This window comes from Castor canadensis, chromosome 3 (assembly GCF_047511655.1).
Source record: "Castor canadensis chromosome 3, mCasCan1.hap1v2, whole genome shotgun sequence".
NCBI classification, from domain to species: domain Eukaryota; kingdom Metazoa; phylum Chordata; class Mammalia; order Rodentia; family Castoridae; genus Castor; species Castor canadensis.
This window is the reverse complement of record NC_133388.1, coordinates 10153574-10166693: the sequence shown is the minus strand read 5'-3', so window position 1 is coordinate 10166693 and position 13120 is coordinate 10153574. Positions and strand designations below refer to the sequence as shown.

Sequence of the window (13120 nt, the reverse complement as noted above, 5' to 3'; positions counted from 1 at the left end):
TGAGAGATAAGGATCTGGTTTCAGTCTTCTGCATATAGATAGCCAGTTTTCCCAGCACCATTTGTTAAAGAGGCTGTTTTCTCCTGTGTATGTTTTTTTGCTCCTTTGTCAAAGATCAGATGTCTGATGTCTGAAGATAGGTGGTTTTATTTCTAGGTCTTCTATTCTGTCCCATTGGTCTTCATGTCTTTTTTTGTGCCAGAACCATGCTGCTTTTGTTACTATGGCTCTGTAGTATAATTTGAAGTCTAGTATTGTGATATCTCCAGCATTGCTCTTTTTGGTCATGATTACTTATGCTGTTTGGGGTCTTTTATGCTTCCATATGAATTTTAGGATTGATTTTTCTATTTTTGTGAAAAATGACATTAGGGTTTTGGTGGGCATTATATTCAATCTGTAGATTGCTTTTGGTAGAATAGCCATTTTCATGATATTAATTCTGTCAGTCCATGAATATGGGAGGTCTTTCTGTCTTCTGGTGTCTTCTTCAGTATCTTTCTTCAAGGTTTTATAGTTTTCACTGTTGAGATCTTTCACCTCCTTGGCTATTGCGAATGGGATCATTTTCCTAATTTCTTTCTCAGCCTGTTCATTGTTGACATACAGAAAAGATTTTTTTTTGGGTTTTGGGTTTTGGGTTTTTTTGGTGATACTGGGGTTTGAAGTCGGGGCTTCATGCTTGTGAGGCAGACACTCTACTGCCTACGCCATGCCTCCAGCCCTACCAATTTCTGTGTGTTGATTTTATATCCTGCTGCTTTGTTGAAAGAATTTATCAGATCTAAGAGGTTTTTTGGTGGAATCTTTAGGGTCTTTTAAATATAGAATCATATCATCTAGAAATAATTTGACTTCTTCCTTCCCTATTTGAATCTCTTTTATTTCTTTCCCTTGCCATATTGCTCTGGATAGGAATTTCAGTATTATATTGAATAAGAATAGGGAGAGTGGACACCCTTGTCTTTCCTGACTTTAGAGACCATGATTTCAGTTTTTCCTCACTTAGTATGATATTAGCTGTAGGCTTCCCATATATAACGTTTATTATGCTGAGGCATATTCCTTCTACTCCTAGTTTCTTCAGAACTTTTATCATAAAAGGCTATTGAATTTTGTTGAAGGTTTTTTCTTCATCAATTGAGAGGATCATGTGAGTTTTGGCTTTGATTTTGTTTATTTCATCCATTCTTGATATAATGCGGTTTCCAGGCCATCTCCTATTGAAAACATTTCTTTTAGCATGCTCCAGTTTGTTAATTTCTACCAAAAGTACAGAAAATAAAAAGAAAAAAACAGAACACAGAACTTTTGACATGAACTTCCTAGGGCAGAATGGAACATGTTCTTATCTCCCTCATTCTGGTCACTATGGTACTATTAATGTGTCCTCTACTGTGTGTGTGTGTGTGTGTGTGTATGTGTGTATGGCACTGTGGTTTGAACTCAGGGCCTCCCATTTGCTAAGCACTTTCTACCACTTGAGCCATTCCACCAGCCCTTTTTTTCCAGTGGGTTTTTTTGAGATAGGGTCTTGAGAACTATTTTCCCTGAGGCTGGCTTCAAACCCCAGTCCTCCTGATCTCTGCTTCCTGAGTGGATAGGATTACAGGTGTGAGCCAGCAGTGCCCAGCATGTCCTGTAATCTTAAGAGCTGTTTTAACTACCTCACTTTTCAGGAGAAAAACTCTAGCCCTTTTTCTTATGACCTAACTAAACTTAATCATCCCCAGCTCAGTTCTTTTGGTTTAAGTAGTGTATGCATGTGAATCTGTATTCCTAGTGCAGAGTGAGCCAGGCAGGAACCTGTGAGTAGATGTGGACCAAAATAGCTGCCTGTCACAATGTAGCAATTCAGTTACAACAGACTGCATTTCTTTAGCTGATCTGGTGTGTATACACTGTGGCTAGGTCAGTTAAGGAAGACCCAACCCACATGGCATCTGACAACATGGAATAATGCTGTTCTGGAGTTGTCCACATTTGCTATCCTGTGGCTTTACCTTATCCAGCAGCACAGCAGAGAGCAGTATGCCAGACGCCTCGTCTTAGTGCCCAGCCAACTAGCAGGGTATCTTAGCCATGTCCCTATGAATCCAAGGGTCTCCTCCTGAGCTCACTTTGATGATGGAGGGACAGTAGAGAGAGTTCTCCCCAACCTCAGCACACAGAGTCCTGGCACCTCAAAGTCAAGCGAGAACTGAGAACATCTTACACCACCTTTTCCATCGTATCCTTCACAGCTGGCCACCCAGCCTCATTCAGACTCTACCTGCAATCTTCATCTTTAGGGACCTTAACACGTCCCACTTAACATTTCCTGATAACCTGCTCTGTGCCAGGACCTATGTGAGGTACTTCACAAAAATAATCTCAATGCTATGGTGTCACACCACAGCCATGTCATGTTCTTCCCACTTCACAGACAAGAAGAGCGTTAAGGAGTAGATTCCATGACGTTAGATCATGTGACTCTGAACTAGAGGGTTAGAAAAGCAGAATGGTGGCTCCAGCCCACATTCTTCTCCAGACCTCCACTGCCATCACTGAGCACCACTTACTAAATAGAGTTCTAAAGCACTTAAAATCATTCTCTTTCAAAGGTCTAAAATAGCAGAAGTTTAGAGACCACACAGACCTGCTGTTGACTATCTGCTGTGAGCCCCTGAATGTCTTGTCTTTCCCTGATGGACCTGGCATGCTCTTGGCAGTCAGTTGATGCTGACTGATTGATTAATTGATTGATTAATAAAGGTATTAATTATATAGTATGTTTGTATAGAACATTAACTTTTTCAAGTTATCCTTTTAACTAATAGCTCATTTATTAATGCATTCTAAATACTAGACACTGTGCAGAGAGCTATGGAGACAGAGACATGAATTACAAAGACTATTGCCTTTAAGGAGCTTTATATCTAAAAGCTATAAAGTGTAGGTAAGATATGTATCATGATATGATGCTAACAGGAACTCCATGAGGTTATTTGAGGCAGTATTTTTATCCCCATTTTATCATTGGAGAAACTGAGCCCCAGAGAAGTGCAGTGACCACCTTGAGGAGAAGCCTGAACCAGAACCCAGGAAACCTGACTCCCAGCTCAGGCTTCTCATCTGGTTGTGCCTACACAGCATTATTAGTTAAATGAAATAACAAGTTTTCATACTCCACTCTTCTACAGACTATGATCTGAAAATATGCCTGATCATGCCTTCCCCTTCTGCCTAGGGGATACAGTGTCCTTGCCCCATCACAGCTCCCTCCAGCTCACTTACATTTTATTTATTTACAAATGTTTCTCTCTTTTCTTCTCCAGGTTGTAATCAATTATTCAATTGTGAAAGGGCTGAAGTACAATCAGGCCACACCAACCTTCCACCAGTGGCGAGATGCCCGCCAGGTCTACGGCTTAAACTTTGCAAGTAAGGAAGAGGCGACCACGTTCTCCAATGCAATGCTGTTTGCCCTGAACATCATGAACTCCCAAGAAGGAGGTGAGCAGGCCTTTGCCTTGGCCTGATAACAAGACCCTCTTATCTTCTTCCTGTGCTTCTGGTTTCCTAGCACTGCCACTTCTCTGAGTAATGTTATATAGGTAACATTAATTACTATTAATTAATGTTAATTAAATTATTTACTAACTATAATGTGTTAGACAGACAGCAGGTTTAGTATCTCCAAACCTAGAGCTAAGTAACAGTGTGAAGGAAGGAGAAACAAGTGACTTTTTGCCATTTGTGAGATATAGGTCTGCACTGACACACTCCTAAAGCTGTATTTCCAGATCAGTTTTACGTTGGCCATCCTGCTTCCATGTCTAACACATGTTTGACAGAATTGAGGGAACAATCAACAATTTATTCTTAAATTCAATTATTCATGTTTAACAAACATTAACTAAATACTTAGCACAAAGAACTGGCTAGGCAAGATATATAAGAAGTGAATGCAGTTCTGCCCCTCAAGGCACTTTAGAATTTTGGAGCACACAGATTCATGACTAACTATAATGTGTTGCAATAAGTGTTCTAGTAAAGATATGTGTGAGGTACTTGAGGAACACAGGCAAGGAAACAGGTAATCCTGCCCATCTGCGTCACCAGGGAAGGCTTTGACAATAATGGTAGCATTTGAGGTGGAGGCCCTGTGGGGTGAGGACTGCATGAGGCAGAGGTACTAGTGGGCATCGCAGACAGAAGAGCTGCATTTGAAGAAGTGGATGCTGGGAAAGAGCAGCATGTCTGGGGCCTTGGGTGCAGGTCAAAAGGAAGCTGGAAATGAAACTAGAAGGACTGAATGACTGTTAGATGTGGAATGGGCCTGATGCTAGACAGTGGGAATAAGGCTAAAAAAATTTTTTTGAGCAGACAGTTAAAGCAAAAAAGCAAAACTGCCTCTGGCTTTTATTGAACATTTGTGACAATAGCTTTAGAGGAAGGACTAAGACTTTGCCATTGTGGGTGTCTTAACTGCCTCAGACAGTGCTGCAGTTGGCAAGGTCTTACTTTGGTAGAGTATGATGGCTACAGACCAGCCTTGGGAATGACACTGCTCAGTTTGAGTTCTGGTTCTGCCCCATTCTAGCTAAGGACCTCTCAGGCAACTTAGCCTTTCTATGCCTTGATATCTTTATCTATAAATGGGGATATATCAGATTGCTTTTGCATTTAAATGAGATAGAAGTCACAGTGTTTAGCAGGCTGCCTGGCACACTATCATCATTCAGTATTTATTGGTATTATTGCTGCCATTATTGCTGCTCCTGCTACTACCAGAACAGAGGAGGGAAGTGGGGACACACTGTGCTCAAGGGGCTGGAGGGAGGTGGTCCTTAAAAATCTATTGAGTATGACAGATTGCAGTGCTGGAGTCCAGCTTAAACCCTGGGAGAGTGCTAGTGAGCTGAAAAAGACCATGTTTTGAGTGAGCTCCCATAGAGAGGCAGTACTTGTAGAGTGCTTTCCTGTCATGACAAGGGCTCACATTGTGAAGATTTTCTGCCTAGAATTTCGGCTTCTCACCCACAGAAGTATTGGGTGATGTGTGCAAGGCCTAAAACATTCTAGGCACCCCAAAAATATTTATTGAAAATACTGTTTTCCATCCAAGAGTCGAGCTTCATGGGAAGTGAGCTAAGTTTCATGGTTCTGCTCTGATCTCACTGCCCCTGGGATGTGGGGGTTATTTTGTCTGTACAAAAAAGGTTTAGTCAGATATCTAACACTTTGTAAACAAGTACTTAAATAAAAACTTTGTTTCATTAAATTCACCTTCATCTCCTTAGTTAATCTAGCCCTGATTTTCAGGTAAGACAGCCATGGCCTATCATGAGGAAATAATTTACCAGTGTCAGATCATAAGTCAGATTCCCACCCTGGGCCTCCTACGTCCTCTATGTATTGAATGAATGTCTTTGTTGGGGTGGGATGGGAGTGGCCAGCTGTTTTGGATGTGTGAATACAACATGAGTGTGGCCTGATTTGAAACAATCTTTAGAAGCAGCAGTTGCCAATCCTGGTTTAGTTGGCAGTGACCTCCTTTCACAGATGGAAGATCCTGGGGCCACTGAGGACTAAACTGTTTTCTTCAGCTGAGATATAAACCTACCTGCAATACCACACACAAATCTAAGCATGCAGCTTAAAGTTTTTTACCTAAGTATATCCTCAGTACCCACCACCAGATCTGATTTCAAAAAACAAAACAAACAAACAAACAAAAATAGAAGGCTCAAGCAACCACAAAGTCCACTTCCATAAGCAGAGTTGTTTTGACAATTTTTGAACTTCATGTGATCATTCAGTGTGTAAGTTATGTAGATCATATAGTTGTTTGTAACATGGGATCTTGAGTCCCACTCTCTAAAGTTGTGGAGGATTCAGGGCCCAAGGTGTGCCTAGTACCTCATTAAACACTCACACTCACATACACATGCATGGGCCTGTTGACCCAGGACTCTTAATCTTATTCTACAGTAGAAATGGGTACAGTGAAATGGTGTTTTTGCTGCCCATGGAAGACATACTCAGGCATTTGGCACTTGAAAGATGATTTTCTGATATTTTTACGTGGTACCCACGTGTTCTGTCTTCTTGCAGCAGTAGGTTTGGATATTCACTCTTCAACATTAGTCCTAACCTGGGGAACCAGAAGTCAATTTAACAGATTAAAAATATAAATGAAGTTACAGTCATGGAGTCTGGTGGTTCCAATTCTCTGGGAGGAGGAAAGAGTATAAGAGCTATCTTAGGGTTTCTTGGGTTCCAGACAGGGTCCTGGGTCCATGAATTATGTCAGACATTTAATCTCTGGCTTACTGAGGCTTTTTTCTACAGAAGTTGATGTCTAGAGGTTGTGTAGGGCAGCAGGGGGCTATCTTTCTAATGCTGGGTTCTCTTCTGAGATGGAAAGCACTCCATGTGTGGGGTGGCTCGGGGTGGGGGGGACTCCATTGTGAAACAGAATGCTGCAGCCTAGCTGTGGGGAAGCTGTATGGGTCCACTGCTGATCTCTTTACAGTGTGCCCCATAGAGCATGTGTCCCAAGGATAATTGCATAGGCTCAGAAAGGAACTTCTGTGCCCTAGTGGATGTTAAAGATGGTTAGAGTAATAAGAATCTAGGCTTTCTCCTCCAGGCCTGGCCTTTTGCTTTTCACCAGGTTACTTCTCCATCTGTCCCTTCCCTGCTGTTCTTAAGGGACAGCTCCACCATCCAAGAAGCATAGTGAGGTGAGGGCCTAGCAGCCCCACAGCAGCACCTTATTGGACAAAGGAAATACTTCTTTAAACTCTAAAGTACTTAAAATTTAGCTTTCATTTCCAGTAGGCAAACAGGCCAGCTACTGTGACACATTTATTCAGATGTGGGCCTGGGGTCCAAAAAAGGAATATGTATGTCAGAATCTTCAGTGGATTTCAGACCCAAATTTAGAGCTTCTGGTTTGAAAGTCAGTGTTTTTTTTTTTTATAATTTCACACCTCCAAGGGTCAGGGGAAGATGGATAAGCCGTGAGCCCTGGCATCTTCTCACTTTGGGGATCAGGGCTTGGATGGGACAGTGAGCATGGTTCATGGCAGGGTTTCTGCATCTCACAGGAGAATGACCAAGGACACAGGCTTCAAGATCAGTGGTCTGCCTAGTTGTTGCCTCTTGTACTTGCTGATACCACCTCCAGAAAGCCCTTACTTAGATGCCGTCTGCCCACATTGTCAGTGGGAGCACTCCTTCATCTAGTCAAAGCCTGCTAGACGCTAGCAGCTGCTGTCCCACACCCAGCCCAGCTCAGTTTCCCTCCCCGCCTCCAATTTACTGTCTTAGCAGGTATCAGTTCATGGTTTAGGAACCTTATAAAGACTAGTCTTCTATACTTTAATATGATTTAGCCACTGATTCCCTCCCTTTCTATATGGCCTCTAACAGATCACTTCTCTGTGGCCCTTAGTTTCTCCATTCTTGAAAGAGTGGGTTTTGACTTGATCTAGATCTCTACAAGTCTTTCCTGCTTACGGTTTATAGTTTTAAGTACGTTATTTAGACTGGAGTGAATTTTAGTTAACTGCAAACATTGCCATTATCATCATTGCTAGGAGGAAACAAAATCCTGTGAAGAAACTAGAACAGCTTAAGGCCCTGCTTTATCTAGGGAAAAATACCTGAAATTCTGTAACCCAGAGCTAATTGTTACTAACGCTATCTTTCCAGATACTTTTGTGTTCATACATGAATGAGTGTTCCCCAAACATATTCTATATGTACCATCCTATAATCTACTGTGACATAAGAAATACATATCTGGGTCTGGCCTCTGCCCTGGTTCCTGACTCAGAGCTTCTAAAACCCCTGTAACTTCCTGAGTGATAGGAACTTCTTTTATTATAATACCTTATCTTTATCTTAGCTTCCACTTCCTATTAAAAGAGCTCCTAAGACCCTGAGAATTCTTGGAGCAGTAAGAGTGCCTTTTTAGGACTAGGGGTGTAACTGAGTGGTAGAGCCCATGCCTAGCATGTGTGAAGCCTGGGTTTAATCCTCAGGACCACAAAAAAAGAGGGTCTTTTGTAAGTTAGTGAGATGACTGGTGGCTGGAAACTCTAAATACCTGTAGAAATCAGCCCACACCCTGGCCTTGGGGAAGGAAGAGAGGCTGGGGATTGGGTCAATCACCAAGGGCCAGTATGTAATCATGCCTACCTTATGGAACCTTCTTAAGAACCTAAACAAAGGGGGTCAGAGAGTTTCTGAGTTAGGGGACACAGCCATGTGCCTGGAGAGTGATGCACCCCATTCTGCAGGGACAGAAGTCCTGCTCTGGAGGCCCTTCTATAACTTACCCTGTGACCTCCATCTGGCTGTTTGCCTGTCCTTTATAATAAGCATGGTTTCTGCCTGAGTTATGTGAATTATGGTGAATTGTCAAGTCTAAGAAGGAGTTGTGAGAGCCCCAATTTATAGCCAAGTCAGGAAGCATGAGTAACCTGGGGACCCATTGCTTGGGATTGCTTTCTTGGGGACAGGAGGGAGTCTTAAGAGACTGAACCCTTGACCTGCGGGTCTGCATAAACTCTGAGTAATTAGTGTCAAAATTGAGTTAAATTATAGGATATTCCAACGAACAGATACCTAAACAACGAAGGACAAGAATGAAAAACAGGTCACGCTAAGGGGAGGGCATTAACCGGAGGGAGGGTAAAAAAAAGGGAAGAACGGAGGGGGTGAATTTAGCTAAGGTATATTGTGAACACTTTTGCAAATGTCACAGTGTACCCTCAGCACAACAATAATATAATAAAAAAAAAAAGAAAAAAATTATGGGATACCCAGTTGGCATCCCCAGAAAATTGGAGAATTGCTTGGGCCCACATGCCATGTGTCAGAAGGTCCCGGCACTATAGTTTTCTTGTCTTTCCCTGTCAAGAAGTATGGGCCTGCCACCATTCATATGGCCAGAGTGCATCATGATATAGGCAACCTTCTGCTTTTTTTTTTTTTTTTTTTTTTTCTGAGATGGGATCTCACTATATTGCCTAGGCTGGCTTTGAACTCCGGGCTCAAGCAATTCTGCCTCAGTCTCTCAAGTAGCTGAGACTACAGGCATGTACCATACCACCCAGCTTAGCTTTCTACTTTTAAACATGTTGGTTGTTCCCATTTTTCACAATTACCTACTGTCTTAGAAAGCATTCTTGTATTTTTATTCATATGTATCTTTGTGTGTTTGTCTAGTAATTTCCTTCAGCATATTTCTGAATCAAACAATTACACTTTTGTTTTTTGAGACAGGGTCTTACTTTGTAGCACAGGCTGGCCTTGAACTTGAGATCCCCCTGCCTCAGCCTCCTAAGTGTTGTTACAGGCTACAGACATGTGCCACCATGCCCAGAATTATATACACTTTCAAATGTCTTGCCAAATACCTTCCACAATGAATATCCTAATTTATACTCTGTCCAGCACAAGTGACACCTGCCTTTATCAACAGCAGGAGTTTGTGCTCCCATTCATCTCCGTAAACACAAGAGAAGGAAAAACATATTTTAGTTTGATTTTTTTGTTTACTAATAAGGATGAAGTTTTTCATATAGTAATTGATAATTTCTTTTTTTTTTTTCATTGTTCTTAGCAATAGCTCTGATGGTGTGCAGCCAGTGTGGAGGAATGTAAACTCCTTGCACCTGTAGTCACATCGACACTATTTCTAACTCCCAAAGTTTGCACATCCTCTGATGGTAAAAGGACATTCTATTTCCTTTGGCAAATGAATGGAGGCAGTTGAGCATCACGTGTGTGTTCCACCCTATGACAGGGAGTAAAATACTTCCCTTACCAAGAGTGCTGTGAAATAGCACCTCCATGTCTCCATGGAAGGAGTTGTTGTTACCACCTGTGCTCATATGCACAACCATATAAGAAATTACTAGCTTCCATTCACTTTCAGGTCCTGGGTCTTTCCTCCCACTAGAGGAACTGCTTTCTCATGTAGTGTCCAGCATCATGTTGGCAGGCACAGAGTGATGCCTTGCTGCTCCTGCTCTGGCTTCTAAGAGAGATGTTATCTGGGATAAGGGAATCAGGGAGGCCTTCAAGTTAAAAGATCTGGCTTCTACTTGGAGCACCAGAGAGGAGATGGGGAGCCCCCACCTATTTCTCTCCTCTCCTCTGAGGGCATGTCTAGCCAGAGTGTTTCTCTACTGCCTGATGATCCTGACACCCACCCCACTACTGTTTCCTACTATAAAAAATGGACAAAAGCCAGAGAGGCAGAATTCCCTGGGGTTTGAGAGGTTGTCATTTTAAATTATCCTACAGATTTTTCTTTTAATGTGTTAGCATTTAATGAACCTCCCTCCCTGTGTGACTTCAAACCACCAGGACATAGTCATTTCCCCTCTCCCCCCTCCACACCTTTAGTCTTCTCAGCTCTTCTGCTAAAGAATTTGGCCTTTGTGATGATGGGCTGCTTAGGGACCTTTCCCTTTCCCAGAACTGTATAGTAGCCCAATCACACTGCATCAATAATGGGGGCCACTCCAGTCTTTTTGTTGGCGGCATTTATCAGTGTCTGCTCACTGACCAATGCTCACAATTTATCAGGGTTGACAGGTAGAAGCTCTGGTTCCTATTTAAATGGTAATGCCTCATTCCAACTTTCCCAAAGTAACCTAGATAATACTTGTCAAAGTTGATTCTCTGGTGATGTATGCCACCAGCATTACCCTAGCTTCCTGGGTGCTCCCAGAGCTTGCCGATGCAGCTGTGTCCATGGCTCACTTGGCCTGAAGTTTCCAGGTATTCCTCAATCTGAATGGCATGTCAGCAGCCAAGACAAAAAAGCTCCTAGAGATATTTTTGAAAAGAAAAAGGATACTTAACACTAAAGTATTAAGAAGGGCACAGAGAGAACTTTGTGTGTTTGTTTCTGAAGAATGTCCAGGTGATTAGATAAGAGCACATAGCCAAGGATAAGTCTAGAAAAGGCAGAGTCCCATATGAATTGGATGCTAAGCTTTCTTAGATCTTGTTCCCTCCCTGGAATGTATTCTGACCATCTCTGCTTATCACAATCCTCCCAGTCCTCCAGTTCCAGTTTGATGCTCTTCAACATGATGCTGTGCCTCATCACCCCAGCTTCTTTTGGTTTTTTGTTGTTGCTGTTGTTGTTTTGTGGGACTGGGGTTTGAACTCAGGGCTTCATGTTTGCAAAGCAAGCACTATACCACTTGAGCCACGTATCCAGTCCATCCCAGCTTCTTATCTCCTTTAGCCTCCTTTGACACATACATGGCTTCTGCCTCTTTATTCCCTTTGTCATTTTGCTTGCTTGTACTGTTAATTTTCCTCCCTCCCTGGGCACCACTTACTCTGGGAGGACTTCCACTCTGGTCAGGATGAGGTACCCCTTCTCTGTGCTCCCTGTGCTTCCCTGTCTCAATAACTACCTGGTAATGTTAAGGCCTGGCCAACCTGCTCACTGTTGGATGCCAGCACCCGTTCCAGTGCTTGACACACCTACAGTGCCCAAACAAATGTTGAGTATTGAGTATGTGAATATGTGCTCTTGAGAACAGGAGTACATGAAGTCCATCTTTGCATTCTTCAAAGGCTAGGGTCCAGTGCCCTGCACTCAGTAGATCAGTAGTGTGTGTGTGTACATATATGTGTGTATATTTGTGTACATGTGTGTATGTATGTACTTATTTTGACAAGTTACTTGAGTTCTCTGTACTCCAGTCTCCTGACCTGTAAGACAGGCATGTTAGCAATAGTAGCATGCTTCATAAGTTGTTCTGAGGATTAACTGTGACCATCCCAATACAGTGCTAAGATCATTCCTGCACACAGTAAGTACTCAATAAATACTATTTTGAAAACCCATCATGACCTTTCCAGTGGTAGGGGGCTGGGAACAAGAGCAGAGTTGTCCATTCTGCATTCTGTGACTGAGAGGACATTGCTTTTGGCTCCCCCTGTGTGTTATGGCTCTTGTTTAAATCTACTTCCTTTTCTTTCGAGTAATAAGCTATCCCTTTTCATTATGGATCAGATCCCTGGTTCTAGCCATTACTTAAAATCCTTTTTGACTAATTGGTTATTAACATGAAAAATACTGTTTGAAAGCATGAGTTATCTCATGGGCCATACATCCTAATTGGTGAAGTTGGCCTCTTGGTTTATTGGTGAACATCCTGAGGAATCTGGTCCTCTCTACACTGGCCTAAGGGCCTCAGTGCTGAAACATGCCCTGCTTCCCACAACCCCTCAGCCCACCCCTCTTGTCCTCACCCAAATTTTTCACATTTTTCATGGGTATCTTTTTAAACCTTGCAAAGTTCCCATCATGATGAGGATGAGGTAGTTAGAAATATAAACAACAGCAATAATAGTGATACTCATTTGACACTTTCAGAAGTCTGGCTGCCTGGCTGAGAAAGGGTTCCAGAATGAGTCCATCTAATAATATAAAGTCAGTTTCCCTCATTGAGCTGCACTGACAAATCAGTTCAAAGATGGACAGGATCCTAGACTATGTAATCATTTCTCACACACACACACATACACACACCCTTTTCTTTGACCTTTGGAGCTACTTCTCCAAAGGTCAAAGGTTGAGGGGGAGAAAAGGGACCATCCTCATCAAAAGTGCCACTGGGCTTCAGAGAGTTCAGCATTGCTCCACTCCTGCCAGCACCAGTGTCAAGCCCTGCTGCCATTTTGTTGCCTCCTGTTGGGCAGCCATAGCCAGTGCCCTCAGCCCCTGTGCATTCACTACACTGTGGTGTTTCCTTCAGATACCTCTTTGGTGTCGGTATCCCCTCAGGTTCCTAGGCCTGTGGGTAGCAGGTTTGTGCCATCTCTAACACTGCTGCCTCTCAGAAGGAAGTGCAGGGGAAAAAACACAGCAGGTGCTCAGGAAATGCATGATAAGTCTTCTTCACTTTCTAAAATTCAGCAAGCCTCCAGGTACAAGGACCCAGGTTCTGTTCTCCTGGACTGAGACTTAGGAGGCTAGTTCTAGTCCCAGCTCTACCATTCACTGGCTATGTGACTTCAGTCAGAAATGTTGAATGCTGATTGTCCTCTACAGTCTTTTTACCAGGCTAGATGCCCTTTGTGGAGCCAG

At 42.7% G+C, this 13120-nt stretch overlaps 1 protein-coding gene and 1 pseudogene across 4 annotated transcripts in view; one reads left to right on the top strand and one right to left on the bottom strand.

Annotated features, from left to right (window-relative positions):
• The window catches only part of Evl (Enah/Vasp-like), a 160030-nt gene that overhangs the window by 110451 nt on the left and 36459 nt on the right, over nucleotides 1-13120 (top strand). For all 4 annotated transcript variants that reach the window (XM_020176223.2, XM_074067176.1, XM_074067175.1 and 1 more), the window contains exon 3: nucleotides 3318-3495. In XM_020176223.2, the coding sequence (XP_020031812.1) occupies nucleotides 3318-3495 (178 nt within the window). The remainder of the gene's footprint in view (nucleotides 1-3317; nucleotides 3496-13120) is intronic.
• The window catches only part of LOC141421480 (large ribosomal subunit protein uL15 pseudogene), a 29101-nt pseudogene continuing 22891 nt past the window's right edge, over nucleotides 6911-13120 (bottom strand).